General features: G+C 44.9%; 1 protein-coding gene across 1 annotated transcript in view; it reads right to left on the reverse strand.

The window, feature by feature from the left end:
* CABLES1 (Cdk5 and Abl enzyme substrate 1) overlaps window positions 1-23,428 on the reverse strand; it is a 114,582-nt gene that overhangs the window by 46,742 nt on the left and 44,412 nt on the right. The window contains exons 2-3 of the mRNA XM_065399665.1: window positions 12,409-12,480; window positions 9,670-9,762 (exon numbers count right to left, since the gene is read on the reverse strand). Coding sequence (XP_065255737.1) covers window positions 9,670-9,762; window positions 12,409-12,480 — 165 coding nt within the window. The remainder of the gene's footprint in view (window positions 1-9,669; window positions 9,763-12,408; window positions 12,481-23,428) is intronic.

Raw genomic sequence — 23,428 nt, forward strand, 5'->3', positions numbered from 1 at the left:
TAAAACACAATTGGTAGACCACTTGCACTGGAACATCAAAGACCAAGGTTCAACCTCCAGCTTAGGTAAGTAAATTGCCACTAGTGTGTGTTCCTGTCCATGGAAAAAAAACGCATTCTCACTGCTACAAGAGATAGATAAATCACACTTCAGTACCCATGACAGAATCAGATGCCTCCAACCATAATGGGACCAGGGATAACTAAGACTATACAGCGAGTGAGGTAGTCATCCATCTTTTTTAATCAAAAGGTCTATATTTTCACTATAAAACCAGGAGTCACATACCAATAATATGATTAAATTCAATACTTAATTTGTTTTATTTACCTCGTGTTTTCAATTAACCCCATAAACATAAAAGTAAAGCCACTGTCAGCACTTTCAAAGTTGGAGTCCTCAAGCTAGGTGACTAAATACATCATTAAGCACCTGAATAAATCACATCAGAGGAAGGATGGTCCAGTGGTTAGAGTAATAACATATGACTTGGGAGACTGGGATTCAAGTCCCTGACTCACCACAGGTGTTTTTGTGTGACTCTCTGGAAGTCAGGTGTGAGTTTGGCGACGCCCAAATTTTAGCTGCTCTGCCACCCAGTGGAATCCTTAGCCCTGAGTGAGGTGCCTAAGCTCCCTGTACAAAGCATGGGGAGAGTTAGGCACCTAAGAAAAGGAATCACAAAGGCCAGCAAGCAACGGGGAGCTACCTAAGCTAGCCAGTTGTTGCTGGTGTCCTTCATGACCACGGATGACGGTATTATATCTTGTGAGTATGACTGTGGCTAAAATGGCTGATGAGTGAATGGCAGTCCTTTTTGCGTTGAGTGCATATGAAACTCGATATCAGGGAAGGGATTCAAGTCTGTGCCACCGAATCTGCCGTGTCTCTGCCACTCAGCTTCTGTACCACAATATCCATATGGAGATTAATCTCGAATTGAGTAATCCCATCACTGACTGCTGCTCACCAGCATGATCTGACTGTTACTGATGACTCCCAGCTATAGATGTCAACGTTGTGCTGCTTCCAATTATGCTTCAGTGTGTCCTTCAAGTATTTCTCCTGGCCAGCGTGTGTGAGGTTACCCACTTTCAGTTCTCCGTACAGCAACTGCTTTGGCAGTCTGGTGTCATCCACCCTCAGCACATGATCAGCCCAGTGTAACATGAAGCAATGAGCATGGTTTCAATCTCTGTGGAGTGGTCGTGTTCCAGAACCTCATTACTGGTAACTTTATCCTGGCATTTAATGCCGAGTATGCCACACAGGTGTCATACATGTAAATTTTCTAGACGCTTGATGTGATGCCTATAGCAGGTCTAGGTCTTGCACCCATACAACAAATTGGACAGCACAATCAGTTTATAAAAGTTAGCATGGTTTGAAGCTTAATATCCTGTTGCTGCCAGACGCTGCTTGATAGTATGCCAAATAATGAACTGGCTCGGTTGATGCATCCTGTCAGCTGCTTGCCTATAGTAGCATCATTTGACAATGTGCTGCCAAGATAGCAGAAGTCTATAACAGCATTCAGCTGTGTGTTGCTGATGGTGATTTTTGGTTTTGTGTAGGGTTTCCCTGGTGCTGGTTGATACATGACTTATCTTTTTCAGACTGATTGTCAGCCAGTACCCTTTTGCAGACTCTGCAAATCTGTCTGTAATCAATTGTATCTCTTCTTGAGTATGTGCCTCGAGAACACAGTCATCGGCATACAGCAGCTCATGAACAACTTCTCAAAGAGCTCATGAAGATTGTGGCCTGTTCAGGTTGAATAAATTTTCCAGAGGACCGAAAACGTATGGTGATTTCAGCACTCAGGTCTCTTGCAGACTCATCAAGCATTGCTGCATAAAAGAGATTGAATAGGATTGGACCACTTACACAGCCCTGCTTAATACCATTAGTGATAGGAAACGGGTCAGAAAGAACACCTTCTACACAGACTCGTCCAAGCATTCTGTCATAAGTAACCTCGGAATGTTGGAGAATTTTCCTGGACAACCAAACTTACATAATCGTTGCTGAAGTCCAACTCTACTGACAATGTCAAATGCTTTAAACAGGTTGATGAAGATAGTGTAAAGGTCCTGTTGCTGTTCTCTGCCTTTCTCCTGCATCTGATGAGCTACGAATATCATGTCTGCCATTCTTCACATTGTCCTGAAACTGCATTGCGACTCCAATAGCGTGCAATTAGCGACATTGCATAGCACACGATAGGAGTACCCTGGCCAGAACATTTCCAGCGATGGAGAGTAACGAGATACCGTGATAGTTGCCACAGTCAAACTTTTTACTTTTCCTCTTGTATATGGTGACAATGGTGGTGTCTTTGAAGGCTTCCAGTCCATCTTCTGTACTCCATATATTGAGAAATAGTCCATGGTGTCGTCTCAGCAAGCTCTCACCTCCACACTTGCATATTTCTGCAACATGGGCATATTGGCCATCCCAGGCTCTGCAGACCTAGGTTCTAGTCCCTATGCCCTTACAAAGGAGCTTATAGGTATCTAGTGGTGAGTTCCAGCTAGCCTGACAAGTTGAATGTACCCCAACTAGCTGTCATACCTTACATAATAGCTTTTAGATATAGGTTATCAATAGAAAACTAACATCACACTGATCATTAATATTACTGCATGGTGTGTGTATAGAGAACAAATTCAAAATTGCAAACATATTGGAAATTATGTTAGCAAAGTGTGTCTGCCAGGTAGGTCTAAAGTTACTCCACCATAGACAAAGGAATGTGGTTCTGCCACCTGGAAGGCATCTCCAAAATACATTGAGACAATGGGAATGCAAATTACATAGAAGGTAAACAGGACCATCAAGACAGCAGGGGGAGGTGATTGTAGGAAACAGATCAATTTGCATTTTAGCAAACACCAGCAGGGAAAGAGACCAGCATGAAACTGATCACTAGGAGACTCCATGTCACCTTCCTCACAGCCTGAATGAACTTTTTTTGGGGGGTAATCTTCAGAAGAATCCACTTCAAAGGTTCAATGGACGATAGAGAGAGGAGCAGAGAACACCCCCCAAGTGATCCTTTACCTAAGAAGACAGAGGAACCGAGCACTTTGGATTTTGTGGGAGAGCCTGACCAGCGGGGTTGGTCAGCCATCTTGCTGGAAGGTACGTTGGTAGGGAAACTACCTTGAACAAAGCTTGTTTTGTTAAGTCTCAGCCTCCAGAAAGCATTTTTCACTTTTATTTGCTTGTAACATTTATTTGCTTCTAGCTCTATCCTTTATACTTAGGGCCCTACCAAATTCATGGCCCATTTTGGTCAATTTCATAGTCATAGGATTTTAAAAATAGTAAATTTCATTATTTCAGCTCTTTAAATGTGAAATTTCATGGTGTTGTAATTGTAGGGGTCCCAACCCAAAAAGGAGCTGTGGGATCGCAAGATTATTGTAAGGGGAGTTGTGATACTGCTACCCTTGCTTCTGCGCTGCTGCAGGTGGCGGCACTGCCTTCAGAGCTGGGCAGCTAGAGAGCAGCAGCTGCTGGCTAGGAGCCCAGCTCTGAAGGCAGAGCCACTGCCAGCAGCAATGCAGAAGAAAGGATGGCCAACGGTCACCGCTCTCCAGCCACCCAGCTCTGAATGCAGCACAGAGGTAAGGGTGGCAATACCGCGATACCCCCTAAAATAACCTTGCAACCCCCCTGCAACTTCCTTTTGGGTCAGGACCCCCAATTTGAGAAACTCTGGTCTCCCCCGTGAAATCGGTATAGTATAGAGTATAGAGCACGCAAAAGGGGAGGGATAGCTCAGTGGTTTGAGCATTGGCCTGCTAAACCCAGGGTTGTGAGTTCAATCCTTGAGGGGGCCACGTAGGGATCTGGGGCAAAATCAGTATTTGGTCCTGCTAGTGAAGGCAGGGGGCTGGACTCGATGACCTTTCAAGGTCCCTTCCAGTTCGAGGAGATGGGATATCTCCATTTATAAAAAAAATATATATATAAAAGACCAGATTTCGGGACACACACACACCATATTTCACGGTCTGTGACGTGTTATTCATGGCTGTGAATTTGGTAGGGCCCTCTTTATACTTGAACTCATTTAAAATCCTCTCTCCTTTTGATAATAAACTTGCTTTACTCTTAATCTAAACCAAACCAGTGCTGTGCTTGATTGTTATCTCCAGTTAATATGGCAAGCTGCTTGGTAGTATATCTCTAAAAGGAACAAATGAACTTCAATATCTCTCTGACTGGTCCAGGAGAGGGCTGGACATTGCAGAGACACGAGATTGGGGGGTTAGTTTCACCTTGTCAGGTGTAACCCAGGCTAGTGGAAGCCAGAGTGTGGCAGGAGCATAACAAGAATCAGAACTGCTGAGGCACAGCTGCTTAAAGACACTCCGTGATGCATTTTGAAGCACTCAGGTTTACAGGGCAGGCGACGACAACCCCTCAATGATCCGGATTGCACCCGGATTGTGACAGTAATTCTAGCCAGTAGGAAGTGCTGAGGAGAAGGTTGCAGCCTAGCCCCAGCTCATCAAAAGAGTCAGACACCTAACTCTTTTCAGGATTCACAGCAGTGAACCCTCTCCTGGAGTTCGGCGCTTAAGCCAGGTCAGCCCTTCCTCAAGAAAAACCAGAGAGAGAGGCTCCCCATTAGGCTTACCTATTATATACAATAGTCCAGGGGCAGGCCCTTAGTGCGAGGTGGGAGACCAGTATTCAAATCCCTGCTCTGCCTGGTTTGGAACGCAAGCTGAACTTGGGTCTTCCAGATCTCAGGGAGTACCCTAACCATCAAGCTACAGAGCCAGTCTTCAATTAGTATTTCATTATTGATACAAAGTGGAACAGCTTCAACAGGAGAGCGAGCGAGACCAGCCCCAGAATAACCAATAACTGGGGGTTAGGGCACTCACGGGGGATATGGGAGACATGGGGTCAAGTTCCTGCCCCAAATCAGGCTAAGTGGAGATTTGAAAATTGGCCTCCTAATATGACTGCCATAAGCACTGGGCTTCTGGGTATCCTGGTACAGCCACCCACCCACCACCTGCCTTCCTTAGCCGTCTGTGTTGGTTAGGTTTGCTCCAAGTCCATCTACTGGTTTGGGGCCCACAGGCGAGATAGGGCTTAGGTGTCAGCTGCGGTGTTGAGCAGCTGGGACGCACCAGGACTCGAGCAGCTCTGCACATGCCCAGAGATGGAAACTTGGGCACCACAGGGACTTTACCAGCGGAAACTTTAGGCATGCAGGTAATGTAGGTGCCTACAGGGTTAGGGGGCAGCTGAGTGGCGGTTTTGAGGATTCCAGTGGTGCTTAAGGGCTTGGCTACACTTGCAAGTTAGAGCGTATTAAAGCAGCCCTGGGTGCCCTAGCTCACTACCCGTCCACACTGGCAAGGCACGTAGAGCGCTCTGACTCCAGGGCTAGAGCGCTCCTGGTACTCCACCTCGGTGACAAGATTAACGCTTGGTACGCCTTGGCTGAAACGCCCGGGCGTCAGTGTGAACCAGGTGTTGCATTACTGCACTCTAATCAGCCTCCAGAAACGTCCCATAATCCCTTTAAGTTAAGGGGCCACTCTTGTCATTGTTTTGGAATTGCTGCAGGAATGCGTATATGCCCTTTGAAGGCTCCGTTTCTGACAGCCGGCTGCTTATCTGCTCCGAGACAAAGCAACCATTACTGTGGAATGCTGTGTGTGAGAGAGAGAGGCGGGGGGAGGTGGGGGGTCTGTTGCTGTCTGAACTTACAAGACAGCATGCTGACATGCTCTCAGCCCCCCAAAAACCCACTCTCTCTCCCCCAACATACACATAACACACTTCCTGTCACACTCCACCCCACCCCCCCATTTGAAAAGCACGTTGCAGCCACTTGCATGCTGGGATAGCTACCACAATGCACTGCTCTCTGTGGCCGTTGCAAGAGCTGCTAATGTGGCCATGCCAGTGCGCTTGCAGCTGTCAGTGTGGACAGATTGCAGCGCTTTCCCTACTGCACTCTACGAAGGCTGGTTTAACTCAAAGCGCTCTACATCTGCAAGTGTAGCCATGCCCTAAATGTTGGACTTAAATGCCGAAAATGGCAGTCAGGTACCTAAGTCCCTTTGTGAATCTAGCCCTTAGTCTCTCTGTACCTCAGTTCCCCATCTGTAAAACAGGAATAACAACACTTCCCCACCTCATGGGGTGTTGTGAGGATGAATATCATAGGCGGAAAAAAAGAGTGGGTGCTCAGCACCCAGGAGTCAGAGCTTGAGTGTGGAATGTGATGAGTTCTGTGCTGCTAACAACTTCTGCCCTTGGAGCAAGGAGTTTGTTTATAAACAGAGGCAGGGTGATTAAGATAACAAAAGGCTTGTCATTAAATTAAATTAAGGATCCTGAAAGCATTCCCAGGCACTCCAGTTAAAAGATGGGAAACAAAGGGTAGGAATAAATGGTTCATTTTCAGGATGGAGAGAAGTAAATAGAGGTATCCCCTGAGGGGCTTGTACTGGTCTGGGATCGGGGCTGTTCAACATATTCATAAATGGTCTGCAAAAAGCGGTAAACAGTGAGGTGGCAAAGTTTGCAGATGATACAAAATTATTCAAGATAGCTAAGTCCAAAACAGACTGCAAAGAGTTACAAAGGGATCTCACAAAACTGGGTGACTTGGCAACAAAATGGCAGATGAAATTCAATGATAAATGCAACAGTAATGCATATGGCAAAATATAATCCCAACTATACATATAAAAGGATGGTTCCTAAATTAGCTGTTACCCATCAAGAAAGAGATATTGGAGTCATTTGCAGTACTCTGGAAGCACTGTTTCCAGAGTACTGCAAATTCATAAGAATTCTTCTCACTGTGCCTGTATCATCCTGAACTGTCGAATGCAAATTCTCCTGCTTCAGAAGACTTAAAAATTATCTCCGGTCATCAATGGGGCAGACAACTGAATAATGTAGCTGTCCTTAATGTGCATCAAAATAATACCAGGGAACCTAGATATAAATAAGATTGCTGACAGTTTCATCCAGAAAGCTACAGTGAGATATAATGTCTTTAAACTGGGACGTTAGTGAAGACAGCTTATAGATGATGGCAAAGATCTTAATATACTGTAATTCATGATAATATAATTATGTAGTTCATAACAATTGAATCATTATTAAAATAGTAAAGATACCAATGATAGACACATTCAATAACTAGAATATGAAAGAAATGTATAAATATGCTGAAAATAGCCTCCCCACAAAACTGAGGGAGTGCTCCCCCCAAACACACATACCTCTTCAAAAGCACCCACCGGCAAAAACAAAAGTCAGTGCCTATGATGAATATATAACATTAAAGACTGTGAGGTGCTCAGATTTAAAAATTTTACAGTGATGAGAACCAGATGAGTATGATGGACCGACCAACCTGATTTTCAAAGGTGCTTTGCATTCAGAACTCCCGTTAATTTAAATGAGAGTTGAAGGTGCTTAACATTTTTGGAAAATCAGGTCATTTCCTTAGATGCCTAAAGGTGGATCTAGCTGCCCAACTTGAGGAAACCAATTTTGAACGTGTTGACGCAACATTTTATTTTTAACCAATATCTCTGTGATTATTTGTCTGTATGATGTACAGCATTTTAAAAATCATGCATCTTCTGTTTACTGTGTGTGCTCTCTAGATAAAGGGATCTTTAATATGATTATGGAAATACTCTGCAAGACTGCATCTGCCAATAAAGATAAGAAAATATGCAAAAAACAAAACTTACTGTTTTCGTAACAAGAAAAATATTCAGTTTTCTTATCAGACATGTTATTGGTGTATACACTAAGATAAAATACTACATACATATTGTACATACCCTTTAGCAATTGTTGGAAAAAATACAAGCTGATGTAGATTACTGCCTGTGGACCAAATTTCACTCTTTCATAGGCGAGTTTTTATGCTAAGTTTTTGTGCGCACATAACAGGGATACAAAATACATTTACATGCACACCACAGGTATTCAGGCACTTTACTAATTTGCATGTGTAAAAATGTATCTTGCTGGAGTGCACTACTTTATGCATAAAATGACAGATGCCAGTTTGACACTAACAATGAGCCTGCAAAAACAACTTTGTTATACCATATAGTCTCTGCACTAAAAGCTAAGTTTAAAAGGAACTATAATCACACATAGCCAAATTCTGATATCTTTACTCATGTTGAGTAGCACTTTACATCACAAGTAGTCTTATTTCAGTGGGACTAGTTGCAGAGAAATGTGTTACTCAGTGTGAGTAAAGCTATCAAACTCTGGCTGACGATCACACTAATCAGTGTTAAATTAGAATTTACATTTATCTAGTCCTCCATTTGGCTAAATTCATCTCCCATGTGGACTGGATGAAAGGGATTGGAATAAAGGTTCATGTTTTGCTAATGTGAAAGTCAGGATCATCTCTGTACATTTACCATATCCTCTTGTATTACCATCCCTACAGGAGTACAAAGGAGCATCCCACACTAGATATCCAGCACTTCCTGGAGCGTAGGGTGAGACTCTGACTAGTCATGGGGCTACGTGGCCTTAGCTCTGTCCCTCCCCATACTCGTGCTGGGATATGGAATGGTGTGGGCATGCGTGCATGCTGCGCCTTTACAAAGCGGCAGTGAAGGCTACTACTGGACACACTCCCCCAGTGTTTCTTTGAACAAAGTTCCAAGCATCTGCCATGTAAAGGGAGATTCCCTCAGGTTGCCTTTAACTCAACCACTCCAGGTGCTCCTACCCTACTGCACATCTCAAACACAGGAGGCCCAGTCTTGCCCTGAACCCATCAGAGTAGACACAGAACATGTCATATTTATTGTTTAGTTTGACAGAGGCAATAACACTATATTTCACCCCCTTATCTGTATTCTCTTCTATTGACAGAATACTGTCAATACTCTTCTATCCTTTTTTACCTCTTCTTAGAGCTCTCTCTCTACTCACATTCCATTTATCAATTCCCTTTGCTCTCCTCTCCAGAAATTCCAATTCCACCATTTTCCTCCCCTGCAAAGTTAAACAACTCCCTTACCCACGCAAAAGGATCTCTATCTCCTAGACTACTGGTTCCCCTGATCTCTCTTTCTCTGGGAATCCTACGTCTCTAGCAAGCTCAGCCCCATTTCCACAGAACTGCCCTAACAGGCCAGCTGGCTTTATGCCCCTCCTCCTGTCCCCTGGCTCCTGTAACTTGTGCCCCTTATCCCTCCCCCCTTAGATGTATCAAGCAGAGCTTAGGTGTACCCAAAGATCTGGCTCTAGTCTCAAAAATGGTTTTAAGGAACAGTTTTAACCAAATTCTGCTCAGTCCCACATGATGGTAAAACCTGGTTAACTTTAAACCATTGTAAAAAAATATTTTTAAAAGTACTTTCCTATTACACAACTCTTTTTGTAAAGTAGATGGGGTCTTAAAAAATCCACTGACTAGCAATTCAATCGATTAGTAATTCACTTGAAGAAGCTAGTGTGCATCTTCATTTAGAGAGTAACTTTTTAATTTTAATCTGAATGGGTTTTTATTGACTGTGTTACATGGTAATTTCTAAAGGTTAACTTTGCTGGGTAATGGTGCTAAATGTACTCTAACCTTTCTTGTGACCCCACCCCAAACTTCTGAACAGAACACTGCTTATGCAGTACCTGCCACTTCTGGTATCGTGTTGCCGCATGCTCTTGATAAAATGAATCTTCTTAAAATTCTTTGGTCTGGGTGAACCTGACAGAGTCCGACATCTGAAAAATAAATCAGTTAAAAAAATTTTAGTCAGTTCCCTACTGGACAGCTGAGAAGTCTCAACACAATGACAGGAAGGAAAGACCAGACAAATGATTCAAGTCACCCTGTTATAGGAGTCAGCAGGAATGATGAAGACAATAAGTCTGGAAATGAGAAGGCGTAAAATTAAACACACACACACAAAAACCCAGCAACATACAACTTCTCGGACTTTGCTGAGGTATGTTTGACACAGTTTTCTGAAATGATCAGTAATTAGAAATCTTTAGCTGAATTCTTGGAATTACTCAAGATGCAATATACACACTTTCATTTTTGTGTCCTCCTCAACCACTTTAAAAAGTTTCTGTTAGAGTTAAAATTAAAAAAGAGGGTGCAGCAATCTGTTACTGGAGTGATTCTCCTGTTCATTTTGTTCAAGAGGTCAGTTATTTCTGTGATAAGTTATAAAACATTTGAACAATAGATAAAGTAATTGCTTAGGAAAAAATATCTTAGACCAAAAATTGGTTTTAGAACTTCTAACATTTTTTCTTTAAAATGGTAATTTTTAAGATAAAGTGCAATAGGAGAAAAAATAAACAATGACACTCCTTTATGGACTGAAACAGCAGTACATTTTGTAGATTTGTGTTTTAATTACCAATTTATTTTATGTAGACTCTCACTCTCCGGAATGAATGCATTAAGGCCCAAATCATAAATTGAGCAGCCAGGCTATGCACTGGGATTGTTCCTCAGGAGTTAGGGAGAAAGGAATCTTTCCCCGATGATGAAGCAGCAGCAGAACCATTCTCTACCTGCAGGCTGGAGTTGCCTCCATAGTGCCTGTACCATCACACAAGGGAAAGAATGGCCATTGTATCCATGTAGTAGTAGCAGATCCACCAGCCCTGCCTACAGCTGACCCCAGTCTCAAATCCCAGCATCGTGGAAATGTGCAGGGAGGTCTGCTCCTCAGCGGGGAGGGAGAGTAAACCCATTTGAGATCCAGAAATCCTCCCTCCCTTTGCAATGGAATTGTGTTGCTTCCACTCCAGGAAGAGAGCTCCATGCCAGTTGAGGCAGGAGAGTGGGATTTGCCTTAAGAGTTCTATCCTGTCTTCTGCTAGATGGCCTGTACATACAGTATCTTGGACAGCCAGCTACGGTGCATGTATGCCCAAGCATGGTAGTGGATTTTCCAGGATACGTGGGCAATGCCTGTCACACACAGGAGAGGCTAGGATTGAACTTCCAACAGAAGTTTCATATGATTTTTAGTAATGGAGTTAGTAGCCAAATACCCAGCACATCTGGAGATGCACTGCTGTGAGGTGCACTGAATTTCTGTAGATCGTTCTATTAGAGGGCATGGTGGTGTGGGGGAGTTAGCTTTCCACCTGCAGAACAGGCCAGAGGGCCCAGCCACACACTACACATCTTTGTAGAAGCTGTATTGCTTCTCCACCTGCTCCCTGGCAGCACAGTTCCAGAGACACCCTGACCCCATGCCGGCATCTCCCCTAACTCTCCACTGAAAGGGAAAATCCCCACTGTGGCAGGGATTCCATTGCAAAAGTAAGACAGCCCTAGGTGATTTTGTGAATTAGCAAGTAAATAAACAAAATCCCACTTCACCAAATGCACTTTGTTTATTTCTTTTGCCAATTATGTTTCCATCTGAATCATTTATGAGACCACTTTATACGGTGCTAGGAAGTATCCTTTGTAAAAATAAAGAAGTACTGGTAATAGGCCAACTTGCTACAGCCTCTACTATTAAATTTTTGCTGGGAGGTGGGGACAGGCAGCTATTTTTTGTGCATATTAGCAAAACATGGATAAGCAAGGTAATGTGGTAAATACCAATATATGCTATCTGGGTCCCCAGGTAAACAGAACTTTAAAATTAAACTTTTGCCTCACTGAATAGCTGAACTGGAAGCTTAACTCTCTGCTTGGATCTCTTTGTATGCTTTTAATTTTTAAACCTAGCGCTGCAGATTGCATCACTTTGGCCAACTGCCTAGTGACTAGTCGTACAATCACATGGCAGTCTCCAAAAAGAAGCCATCTCTTCTTGGCTGCAGGATTAACATTGTGATGAGGCGGAAGATACAAAGGGGTGGGGACAGACTCCTTAAGGGGTAAAAGCTAGTGTGCTGGATAATGAAAGAGCACAACTGAGCATTTTCACCTAAGAACAAGCAGTATCATAACCACCAACCTCAAAATAACAAAACCCCAAATACACATGCACAAATAAAATAAATAATAATTAAAAAAAGAGAGAATGACAAAAAGCTTAAACTCAATTTTGTAAAAATAAAGTGTCTGTTAAATAATTATGATTTCATTATCGTTAAGGCTCTAATGAATCCTTGCACTGACAATCACAGCTCTAAGTGCCCTTCCATTCTCTACCCAGCCAATTTATACTGTCACCTCTTACTGTCTAAATCAGGCAATTTTTGAGTCAGATTCTATCTACAACCTTGTACTACAAAAGAGGATAAACAGTATGAACCAGATTTTGATACTCTTCATCCTGGGTGTTTTACTCCCTGAGCAAGCTACTGCTCAATATGAGTAAGGGCGGCATAATCTGTCCCTATTATACATAACAGGCAAACGGATGTACAGACAGTGTATAAAATCACCTCCGTAGTGGAGCATTTTCCTCGATGTCCTCCAAAGTCTCCAGAGAAGAGCGCTGGGAGATCAACCGACGCCTGAGGAGAAAAGAAATAACCACCACTGATTAAAAAAAAATAAAAATCAGAATTCTTGTTTCTTAAGGCAACATGCTGCACAGTTGAACTGAACCACATGTTTTTATATTAGACAGGTTTCATTCTGTTCAGTCCTACTTATCTTGGAGATCCACACTGATTTCTACCATAAGTAAACCATTTCATAAAAGCTTTTCTATCAAAACAAAAATTGAATCTTTATGTTGCCAACCACTGATTTCATGCCACAGCACTCTCCCCAGTTTATACCCAAACTTGCTTTTTGCTTTCCAGTTTCAATATCTACATAAGGACAGCATCTCATCTATTTTGTTGCAGATGGTGTAGACCTATATCCATATCACCATGAACCAAACCTGATTTCCTATCATTCACATTGCTCTAAGGAATGCATTTCATTATACTTCTCTTCACACTCCGCTCCCTCCAAACACTATTTTCCTCCAGTTTTCACACATGAATGGGCAATTATTGTCCCCTGGTGTCTCATTGCTGTTGGGGGTGGATCTAAATATATAGTTCAAAGATTGTAAAACTGGCAGTAGTGGGTGCTAAATAGCAGTTTAAAAATGAGCTCTCATTAATCTATCCTCTTCTGGTGTTGATTTTATGATGTTCTATACGTAGCAAGGAGGTTCTCTCTGTTGAGCCAGACACCCCTTTGATGAAATGCAGTTGTCAAGATCACATACATTGTTTCCTTTACTCTCAGGTTTTTTTTAACTATATTTTTATCATGAGAAGATTAAAATAAAGAAAAAATATCATGACCTAATGTTTAATAGGACAGGATTTACTCTACAGCACAGGTGAGAAGTGTTGTTTTTGTCAGAAGGAAAATAAGAGTGGGACAGGGAGTGCAGGGAAACCCCAATACTGTATTAAGGAGAGTGCTGCTGCACAGACATCAAGTTACTAGGGCCAACGAGGGCAGTGCTCTTTCCAAGCCTGCTGGATTGAGGTGCTGTGGAGAGGATGCAGGAGCAGTGCAGGGACTGGTATAATGTCAGTGGGAGGCAGGTTTTGAATGAGGGACAAAAATGGGGGGAGGGGGAGATGTGAAGACTGAGCTAAAGCACCCACTGCACAGCTCTGCCCCCTTCCTTTTCTCCCTACGTTTCTCTGACCTCCCTCTTTCTCCTAGCACAGGGAAGGAAGGGAATTCTGGGTCCTTCCCCTGAACAGGGAGCTCCTAGTGGAGCTGCCATGGGGAGAAACTGTTGAAGGATGGGAGCAGTTGTGGAGGAGGGCCCAGGTGGCACCACTTCTCTTCTCTCCTAAGTCACTGAAGGGAAGGTGCCCAACTCTCCGCCCCCTTGCCTCCCCCTCCTCCTCCCCCATGATGGTTCTGCTCCACCAGCACTTCTGAGCTCCCAGAGAGTAAAGGTCCCTTTGATGACAATGCCTTATTCATCAAGGGATCACTGAAAACCCAGTTTTTGGAAACCCAGTTCTTCATGAAAACTAGTCTTCCAACTGGGTTTTGAAAAAAAACCCATAGTGTTTGGATGATCCCTTACGCTAACGCTAACAATAGTCATCTCCTAGGATACGCTGGTCCCTCAGTAGCTGTGCCAGAACACAGATCAAAGGGGTAAAGGTTGGCAAGGTGGCAGAGCCCACCACTTTGCACCCTGCTAATCACCACACCCTCTGCCCTACTCCAACACCCTCAGCATCCCCCCCACACTGCTCTGCCCCCGCCCCCAATATTCCCTATCTTTAAACCCCCAAAAATCTGAAAATATTTATGAGTAGTTCATGAAGGCAGATACTGTGTATCAGGCAACCCCTTGATCAAATGACCTAGCGACTTGCTTTCCTTTGATCGCACTCAGTCCCATTGTTCGGGAAATAGCTGAAGATCATGAGTCATGATTACATTACTCTAACTGCTTACTAGAATCTTTCATCTTCTCTCTGTTTAATTAATGCTGAATTCCTTGACAACACTTTTCAATTAGAAATAGAGTCTGCATGCGGATGTTAGAGCACTTTAAAATATTGCTCTGAAATTGGAAATTTTGGGCATCCAAAAGGAGACCCAGGAGAAGGCTGGCAGAGAACACGCACAACACACATCAGTGAAAGCTGCCAGCTGAGCTGGAACTCAGTGCATGGATGCAGCTCAGGTTCAATGGCCAGAGCACATCACCTTGAGCCAGCCAATTACTGTGACAACAAAATGTGACACACAAATCATCTGCCAGCAAATCATCGTCTTGCGACAGAGCACTAGTCTTGCTGCACATACACATTTTACTCTCTTAGGTTCATTGGTTCTGGGTTGACCCACGGTGTAGCAGTCACTCTACCCTCAATAACTTTTAAAATACTGCTTCCCCAAAGGGGCAGTGGGTACTCTACACTAGCTAAAACAAATGCCAAGTGGGTGAGGATCAGAACAACAGCCTGAGCCCCATATGTGTGTGGGGGTGGGGGTGGGGGGGAGTTCTAAGAACCGGGTGACTTTATAAATACATAATTTTTAGGAGATCTGTATTTCGGGAATGCCTAGCTTAAATGACCCCAAATATGATCTAATCTTACCCTGCACCCCCTGAGGTACTGCAAGTTTCAAGACAATCTTGAGTACAATTTTAGAGTACTTAGCCAGCCAATTACTGTGACAACACATGAAAACAAAATAGGGCACCAAAAAAAGAGTCACAAAAAAGGGGGGTGAGGAAAAATCTAGCTTTCGTGCAATGTCACAGTTGATATTAAGCATGGCGAGCCGATTCAAACGCTCTTGTCCCATAGTTGAACGGTGATAGTTCTTTACCTGCTTCAACATGTCAGACAGGTTATTATCCTTATCACTGAATCAAAACTCAAGCACTCAAGGTATAATATAACAGGCTAAGCTGAAGACAAAGGGATGACATATATATAGTAAACACAGACACGGATACAGGCAAAGGGATAATGTCCAAAAATTTCAAACGTGTGTCCTCACGAAACTCACTGTACAAGATTGTCCTCACAAATTTTCACCTTGAATCGGGGCCTATAGACTACGAAAGCCTATGATGATGGCCAAGCTACCAAGCTAGGGCTCAACCAACCAACCAGTCACCTTTTTTAGCTACCATATGAAGATAATAATGAGGAATTCTCACACACAAATAATTCCTTAGTCAACTAGATGTAAAACTATAAAGACACTAAAATGTAACAATTCTCTACCTTTCAACACACACTTGATCCAGCACCAGCCACTAGTAGTGGTTTGTTTATATAATCAGCTGATCTGAGAGGACATGTTCATCACGGTCTAATCTTGTGCCATCAGAACCGATATATTTTTATTAGTATTTATGAACATATTAAACTATTTAATATGACAAAATCTATATCAGTTAACAAAAAAATTATGTCTTGTACCAAATCACATCTCTCATTTGCTTAAATTTGCAGCTCTAAGCTGAGAGTGTGTGTCACATTTTGGTCCGATAGGGATGCGCATAAAAACAAGTTGCGAAACTTACCAAATGCCAAAAAATTAACAAGTGTCTAAATTTGAGGCCCTCTTTGAGCTTGATTCCCAGGCCAAATGGCCCTCCTGGCCCCCGCTCTAATAGGCCCTGTGTCAGACTGAGCCATGATTTAACATCATATCATTAAACCGTACTTAAGACAAAGCAATAGACATGTCCATTTTCTTCCCACCGCTAGTGCTTTTTCACTTTGTGTTCTTGAGAATAAAAAGTTTGCAACTGAATTCTGTCCAGTGTGGAGGACTATTCCTACTGCTTTACCCTACTTGTGCAAATAAGTCGCTTCTGCTCATACTTGTCCTGGAATGCAGCTCCCTGCTGTTTGCAGTGCAGTGCATTTGTGTAATTTGCAGAGTAGTCTGAGAGATTAAAAGAAGTGAGCCAAACTATGAGCTACAGCAGTAACATTCTTTACATTTACAGCAGAATATTATGTATAACAAATGCTCAAGCAAAGAAATTCCAAGGATTATGGGTTCCCTAGCAGAATACTCCAGAATCTGAGCTTTCACTGAAGAAACGTAGTTTGTCTGGATGTGAAGGTAGCCTTGAGAAGATGTACTGCTTTGAGTCTGTAAGCAGACAGACTGAAACAATAGCACTGAGTGTGAATCTCCTCCAATTCATTAGGGGAAGGGGGTACTTTTGAAGCCTAATTATGATCACTTAAATGCCAACATGATAAGCCTTTTCACAACTGAATGTCACACTAGAAACACCAATTAAGGAACGTGTCTACTGTGAACGAACCCACATCCTGTGTTGCACAAACATTATAAAAGGACTTTTTTTAGGAATAAAGCTTTTGAAACGGTAAACTATAGAAATAATGCTGAAAGTGGGGTAAATAAAGTCAAATTCCATTTGACAAAGCCTTTCTAATCACCTGTACTTATGTTTTTTAATGTTGATTTCTAATATTAGAACTTTCTTCCTCTGAGTTCTCACACTTAGAGCTTATTTGTACAAACTAAAAAGATGTATTTTAAAACTTAACAGGTTGTTTTGGTGTTGGTTGACACACAAATGTGCATCAAAAATAATTTGTTTTCATTCAAACATTGTCATTTTGGTGCAAGACTGTATGCAGATACTTATTTGGGACTAAAAATGTTCTATTTCAAGAAAAATTTTAATAGGACACTTATTCTGAAGTAAGAATGGTCAAATGCACACCTGCCTAAAATGACAAGTGTGTGAATTAAACAGATTTAGTTATTTTGGTGCAAGTTTGGCCTGGTCTACACTACACCTTTAATTCGGATTTAGTGGCTTTAATTCGAATTAACTCTGGAACCGTCCACACAACGAAGCCATTTAATTCGAATTAAAGGGCCCTTTAATTCGATTTCTGTACTCCACCCCGACGAGCGGAGTAGCGCCAAAATCGAATTTGTCAATTCGAATTAGCGTTAGTGTGGCCGCAATTCGATGTTATTGGCCTCCAGGAGCTATCCCACAGTGCACCATTGTGACCGCTCTGGCCAGCAATCTGAACTCGCATGCACTGGCCAGGTGGACAGGAAAAGCCCCGGGAACATTTGAATTTCATTTCCTGTTTGCACAGCGTGGAGAGCACAGGTGACCACAGAGAGCTCATCAGCACAGGTAACCATGCAGGCTGATAATCGAAAAAGAGCACCAGCATGGACCGTACAGGAGGTACTGGATTTGATCTCTATATGGGGAGAGGATTCAGTGCTAGCTGAACTGCGTTCGAAAAGACGAAATGCCAAAACTTATGAAAAAATTTCCAAGGGCATGATGGAGAGAGGCCACAATAGGGACACAGATCAGTGCCGCGTGAAAGTCAAGGAGCTCAGACAAGCCTATCAAAAAGCAAAGGAGGCAAACGGTCGCTCCGGGTCAGAGCCGCGGACATGCCGCTTCTACGCTGAGCTAAATGCATTTCTAGGGGGGGCCGCCACCACTACCCCACCTCTGACTGTGGATTCCGAGCTGGGGATAATCTCATCAGGGACACCTGATGATTCCGCGGAAGGGGAAGAGGAGGAGGAGGAGGACGAGCTGGCAGAGAGCACCCAGCTCTCCGTTCTCCCCAACAGCCAGGAACTGTTTCTCACCCTGACTGAAGTACCCTCCCAAGCCTCCCAAGCCAGCACCCAAGACCATGACCCCATGGAAGGGACCTCAGGTGAGTTTACCTTTTAAAATATAAAACATGGTTTAAAAGCAAGCATTTTTAATGATTAATTTGCCCTGAGCACTTGGGATGCATTCGCAGCCAGTACAGCTACTGGAAAAGTCTGTTAACATGTCTGGGGATGGAGCGGAAATCCTCCAGGGACATCTCCATGAAGCTCTCCTGGAGGTACTCCAAAAGCCTTGCCACAAGGTTTCTGGGCAGTGCAGCCTTATTCCGTCCTCCATGGTAGGACACTTGACCACGCCATGCTAGTAGCAAGTAATCTGGTATCATTGCCTGACAGAGCCTGGCAGCGTATGGTCCCGGTGTTTGCTGGCATTCAAGCAACATCCGTTCTTTATCTTGCTGTGTAATCCTCAGGAGAGTGATATCGCTTAGGGTAACCTGGTTGAAATAAGGGAATTTAATTAAGGGGACTGAGGTGGCCGTTCCTACTGGGCTGTTTGCCTGTGGCTGAAAAGAAATCCTTCCCTGCATTTAGCCAAGTGCAAGGGGGGGGGGGAGGATTGGCCCAGAGCTTTTCGCGTTTTGCTAGCAGGGATCTTCCCTGATACCAGCCAGGCGGTGGGGGGAGGGATAAAGCACTCATCCCAGAGAATTCATGGCGGGGGGGGGGGGGTGTTAGTTTGGTTCCTGCAGGGATGTTCCCTGATACCAGCCACGCGGTGGGGGGAGGGATAAAGCACTCATCCCAGAGAATTCATGGCGGGTGGGGGGGGGGGGTGTTAGTTTGGTTCCTGCAGGGATCTTCCCTGATACCAGCCACGCGGTGGGGGGAGGGATAAAGCACTCATCCCAGAGAATTCATGGCGGGTGGGGGGGGGGGGGGTGTTAGTTTGGTTCCTGCAGGGATCTTCCCTGATACCAGCCAGGCGGTGGGGGGAGGGATAAAGCACTCATCCCAGAGAATTGGATGGGGGGGGGGGGTGTTAACCTTCAGCAGCAGAAAACAAGCTAACAGGAAAACTGCAGCACAACGGACTTTGCTTGGTATGTGGGAAAGCAGGGCGCAGAAGCCTAAAGACAGTGGCTTACCATGGCAGCATGCAAGGTGAATTCTGTTGCCCCGACCTGCGTCTGTGATCTCTAGCAGCAAAGCCACAGGCACTCAATATTAAGAGGCAAAATGCGACCTTGCACAGAAATCACATGTGCTATGTAATGTGAATAGTATACACCGTGAAAGAGTATAAGCATTGTTCTGAAAAATGTATCTTTTAAAAAAATTCTCTCCTTTTTTCACTCCCTCCAGCAGGTGCAAATGTTTCAAGCCTCCCTCCTCCTTCCCGAAGGCTATCCCAGATAAGGCGTCGTAAAAAAAAAACGAGAGAAGAGATGTTTTCCGAAATCATGCAATCCACCAGGAATGAAAGAGCTCATCTGAATGAGTGGAAGGAGACGGTTTGCAAGTATAGGAAAGAAGCCAGTGACCGTGAGGACAGGAGGGACCAACGTGAGGACATGAGGGACCAACGTGAGGACATGAGGGACCAACGTGAGGACAGAAGGGACCAACGTGAGGAGAGGAGAGACGCTCGAGATGAGAGGTGGCGGCAGGAAGATCAGAGGAGTCGGGAAGCAACGCTGGGGCTGCTGCGTGAGCAAACAGACATGCTCCGGCGTCTGGTGGAGCTTCAGGAACGGCTGCTGGAGAACCGAGTGCCGCTACAGCCCCTGTATAACCCCCCTACCTCCTCACCATGTTCCATAGCCTCCACACCCAGACGTGTAAGAACACGGGGGGGGAGGCTCCGTACACCCTCCCATTCCACCCCAGTGGACAGCCCAAGCAAAAGGCTGCCATTTTTTTAACCTTTTTTTACTGGGCTTTTCCTTCCCGCTGATCCTCCTCCCAAACCCCACTCAGGTTCTGTGCCGCTACAGCCCCTGTATAACCCCCCTACCTCCTCACCATTTTCCATAGCCTCCCCACCCAGATGTGTAAGAACACGGGGGGGGAGGCTCCGTACACCCTCCCATTCCACCCCAGTGGACAGCCCAAGCAAAAGGCTGCCATTTTCTTAACCTTTTTTTACTGGGCTTTTCCTTCCCGCTGATCCTCCTCCCAAACCCCACTCAGGTTCTCTCCCTCTTTCTATAATCAATTCATAAAGAATAAATGATTTTTAAACAATGGTGACTTTATTTCCTTTGAAAGCAAGCTGGGGGAAGGGGGAGGGTGGGTTCCTTACAGAGAATGAGTCAATAAAGGGGGCGGGTTTTCAGGAAGGATAAACAAACATAAATTTCACACTGTAGCCTGGCCAGTCATGAAACTGGTTTTCAAAGCTTCCCTAATGCGCAGCGCTTCATCGTGTGCTCTTCTAATCGCCCTGGTGTCTGGCTGCGAGTAATCAGCAGCCAGGCGATTTGCCTCAGCCTCCCACCCTGCCATAAAGGTCTCCCCCTTGCTCTCACAGAGATTGTGAAGCACACAGCAAGCAGTAATAACAATGGGGATATTGGTTTGGCTGAGGTCTGAGCGAGTCAATAAGGATCGCCAGCGACCTTTTAAACGGCCAAATGCACATTCTACCACCATTCTGCACTTGCTCAGCCTGTAGTTGAACAACTCCTGACTCCTGTCCAGGCTGCCTGTGTATGGCTTCATGAGCCATGGCATTAAGGGGTAGGCTGGGTCCCCAAGAATAACAATTGGCATTTCAACATCCCCCACGGTTATTTTCTGGTCCGGAAAGTAAGTCCCTTGCTGCAGCCGTTTAAACAGATTGGTGTTCCTGAAGACGCGAGCGTCATGAACCCTTCCCGGCCAGCCCACATGGATGTTGGTGAAACGTCCCTTGTGATCCACAAGTGCTTGCAGCACCATTGAGAAGTACCCCTTGCGGTTTATGTACTGGGTACCCTGGTGCTCCGGTGCCAAGATAGGAATATGGGTTCCATCTATTGCCCCACCACAGTTAGGGAATCCCATTGCAGCAAAGCCATCCACTATGACCTGCACATTTCCCAGAGTCACTACCTTTCGTAGCAGCACCTCCGTGATTGCTTTGGCTACTTGCATCACAGCAGCCCCCACAGTAGATTTGCCCACTCCAAATTGATTCCCGACTGACCGGTAGCTGTCTGGCGTTGCAAGCTTCCACAGGGCTATCGCCACTCGCTTCTCAACTGTGAGGGCTGCTCTCATCTTGGTATTCTGGCGCTTCAGGGCAGGGGAAAGCAAGTCACAAAGTTCCATGAAAGTGCCCTTACGCATGCGAAAGTTTCTCAGCCACTGGGAATCGTCCCACACCTGCAACACTATGCGGTCCCACCAGTCTGTGCTTGTTTCCCGGGCCCAGAATCGGCGTTCAAAGCCTATAACCTGGCCCATTAACATCATAATCTCCAAAGCACCGGGGCCCGCGGTCTCAGAGAATTCTGTGTCCGTGTCCATGTCCTCATCACGCTGGTCGCTGCGCTGCAATCGCCGCCTCCTCCTCCTCCTCGCCTCTTTTTTCTGGTCCTGTGTAAGCATAAACTCCACGAGAAAGCGCGAGGTGTTTATAATGTTCAAGACTGCGTTCTGGAGCACAACGGGATCCATGCTTGATGCAGAATGGAGTCTGCAGAGTTCACTCAGGAAAAAAGGCGCGAAATGGTTGTCTGCCGTTGCTTTCAGGGAGGGAGGGGGAGGCTGTACCCAGAACTACCTGCGACAATGTTTTTTGCCCCATCATGCACTGGGGTCTCAACCCAGAATTCCAAGGGGGGTGGAGACTGCGGGAACTATGGGATAGCTATGTAAAAGCTACCCACAATGCAACGCTCTGGAAATCGATGCTACTATGGTAGCTTGGACGCACACCACCGAATTAATGGTGCCTAGTGTGGCCGAATACATTCGAATTTATAAAATCGGTTTCCTAAATTCGAATTATATAAATTCGAATTAATCCTGTAGTGTAGACATACCCTTTGTGTGTAGACCAGCCTTTAGTTAACATGGTTTAAAATTAGTATAGGTTCACCTCTGCTGGCAAACTCATGCTAAAATATGACTTGCTCTGTCTAAAACTTGCGTATTAAAATACATTAGTTAAAATGTTAAAGGGTTTCTTGACTAGGAAAATTGGTCGAGTTTAGTTCTGGTTTAGCTAACATATGCTAGCTAAGCCTGACCTAAACTCAGTCATTTGCTCTAATGTAGCTGCAAGGTAACACATTCGCTCGATTTAGCTGGCCAAATTTCTCCCATAGAAATATGCTGCTGTGTAGATGGGGCCTAAGTAAATATTGCCATTTGTAGTTGAGTGGACCATATTCACTTGCCTGGAATTAAGGGTTTCATATCCATTTTTGAAGGAGGATAACTTCATAGTTCTGAAATCCAGACCTTGTTATAATGTTGCTGCCCAGAATCCCATTTAAGCAGAAAGTGCTGATATCCAGCCTATTGATTTTTGCCACATGGCAGCAATTTCCCTTAAACATTTGTCTGAAACAATCTTCTTTGCTACCTATTCCCTCTCAGCTCATTACATCAGCCTACAAATGACAAATATGGATTAAGAATGGGCTAAATGATAGGTCTTAAAATGGAACTGTAAATGGGGACTCATCATCAAGTGGGTATGTTTCCTGTGGAGTCCCACAGGAATCAGTTTTGGCCAGAGCTATTTAACATTTTTATCAATGACCTGGAAAAAAACATAAAATTATCACTGATAAAGTTTGCTGATGACACAAAAATTGAGGGACTGTAAATAATGAAAAAGCAGGTCACTGATTCAGAAGAATCTGGATCACTTGGTAAGCTAGGCTAGGGTTACCATACGTCCGGATTTTCCCGGACATGTCCGGCTTTTTGGTCCTCAAATCCCCGTCCGGGAGGAATTTCCAAAAAGCGGGACATGTCCGGGAAAATAGGGAGGCATGGTAAGGGGACCGCCTCCTCCTCGGGCTCCAACTTTCCCGGCTCCCGCCTCTCTTCCCAGCGCAGCAGCCGCCGGAGCCCGGGAGGAGGCGGCTGCGAGCTCGGATGCCGCCGCTGGCCGGCGCCGCTCGGCCGGAACCGGGGCCCGAGCCGAGCCGGGCCGGAGCTGCTGGGACCAGAGCTGGGGGTGCTCGGCCACCGGCCAGCGGCCGGGGCTGGGCCGGAGCCGCTTGGCCGGAACTGGGGCCCGAGCCGAGCCGGGCCCGCTGGGACCGGGGTTGGGGGTGCTCGGCCGCCGCCGCTCAGCCAGGGCTGGGTCCGGGCTGGAGCCGCTCGGCCGGGGCCGGTGGGGTTGGGGGTGCTCGGCCGGCGGCCGGGCCG

Source organism: Emys orbicularis, chromosome 2 (genome assembly GCF_028017835.1).
Source record: "Emys orbicularis isolate rEmyOrb1 chromosome 2, rEmyOrb1.hap1, whole genome shotgun sequence".
Lineage (NCBI taxonomy): Eukaryota > Metazoa > Chordata > Testudines > Emydidae > Emys > Emys orbicularis.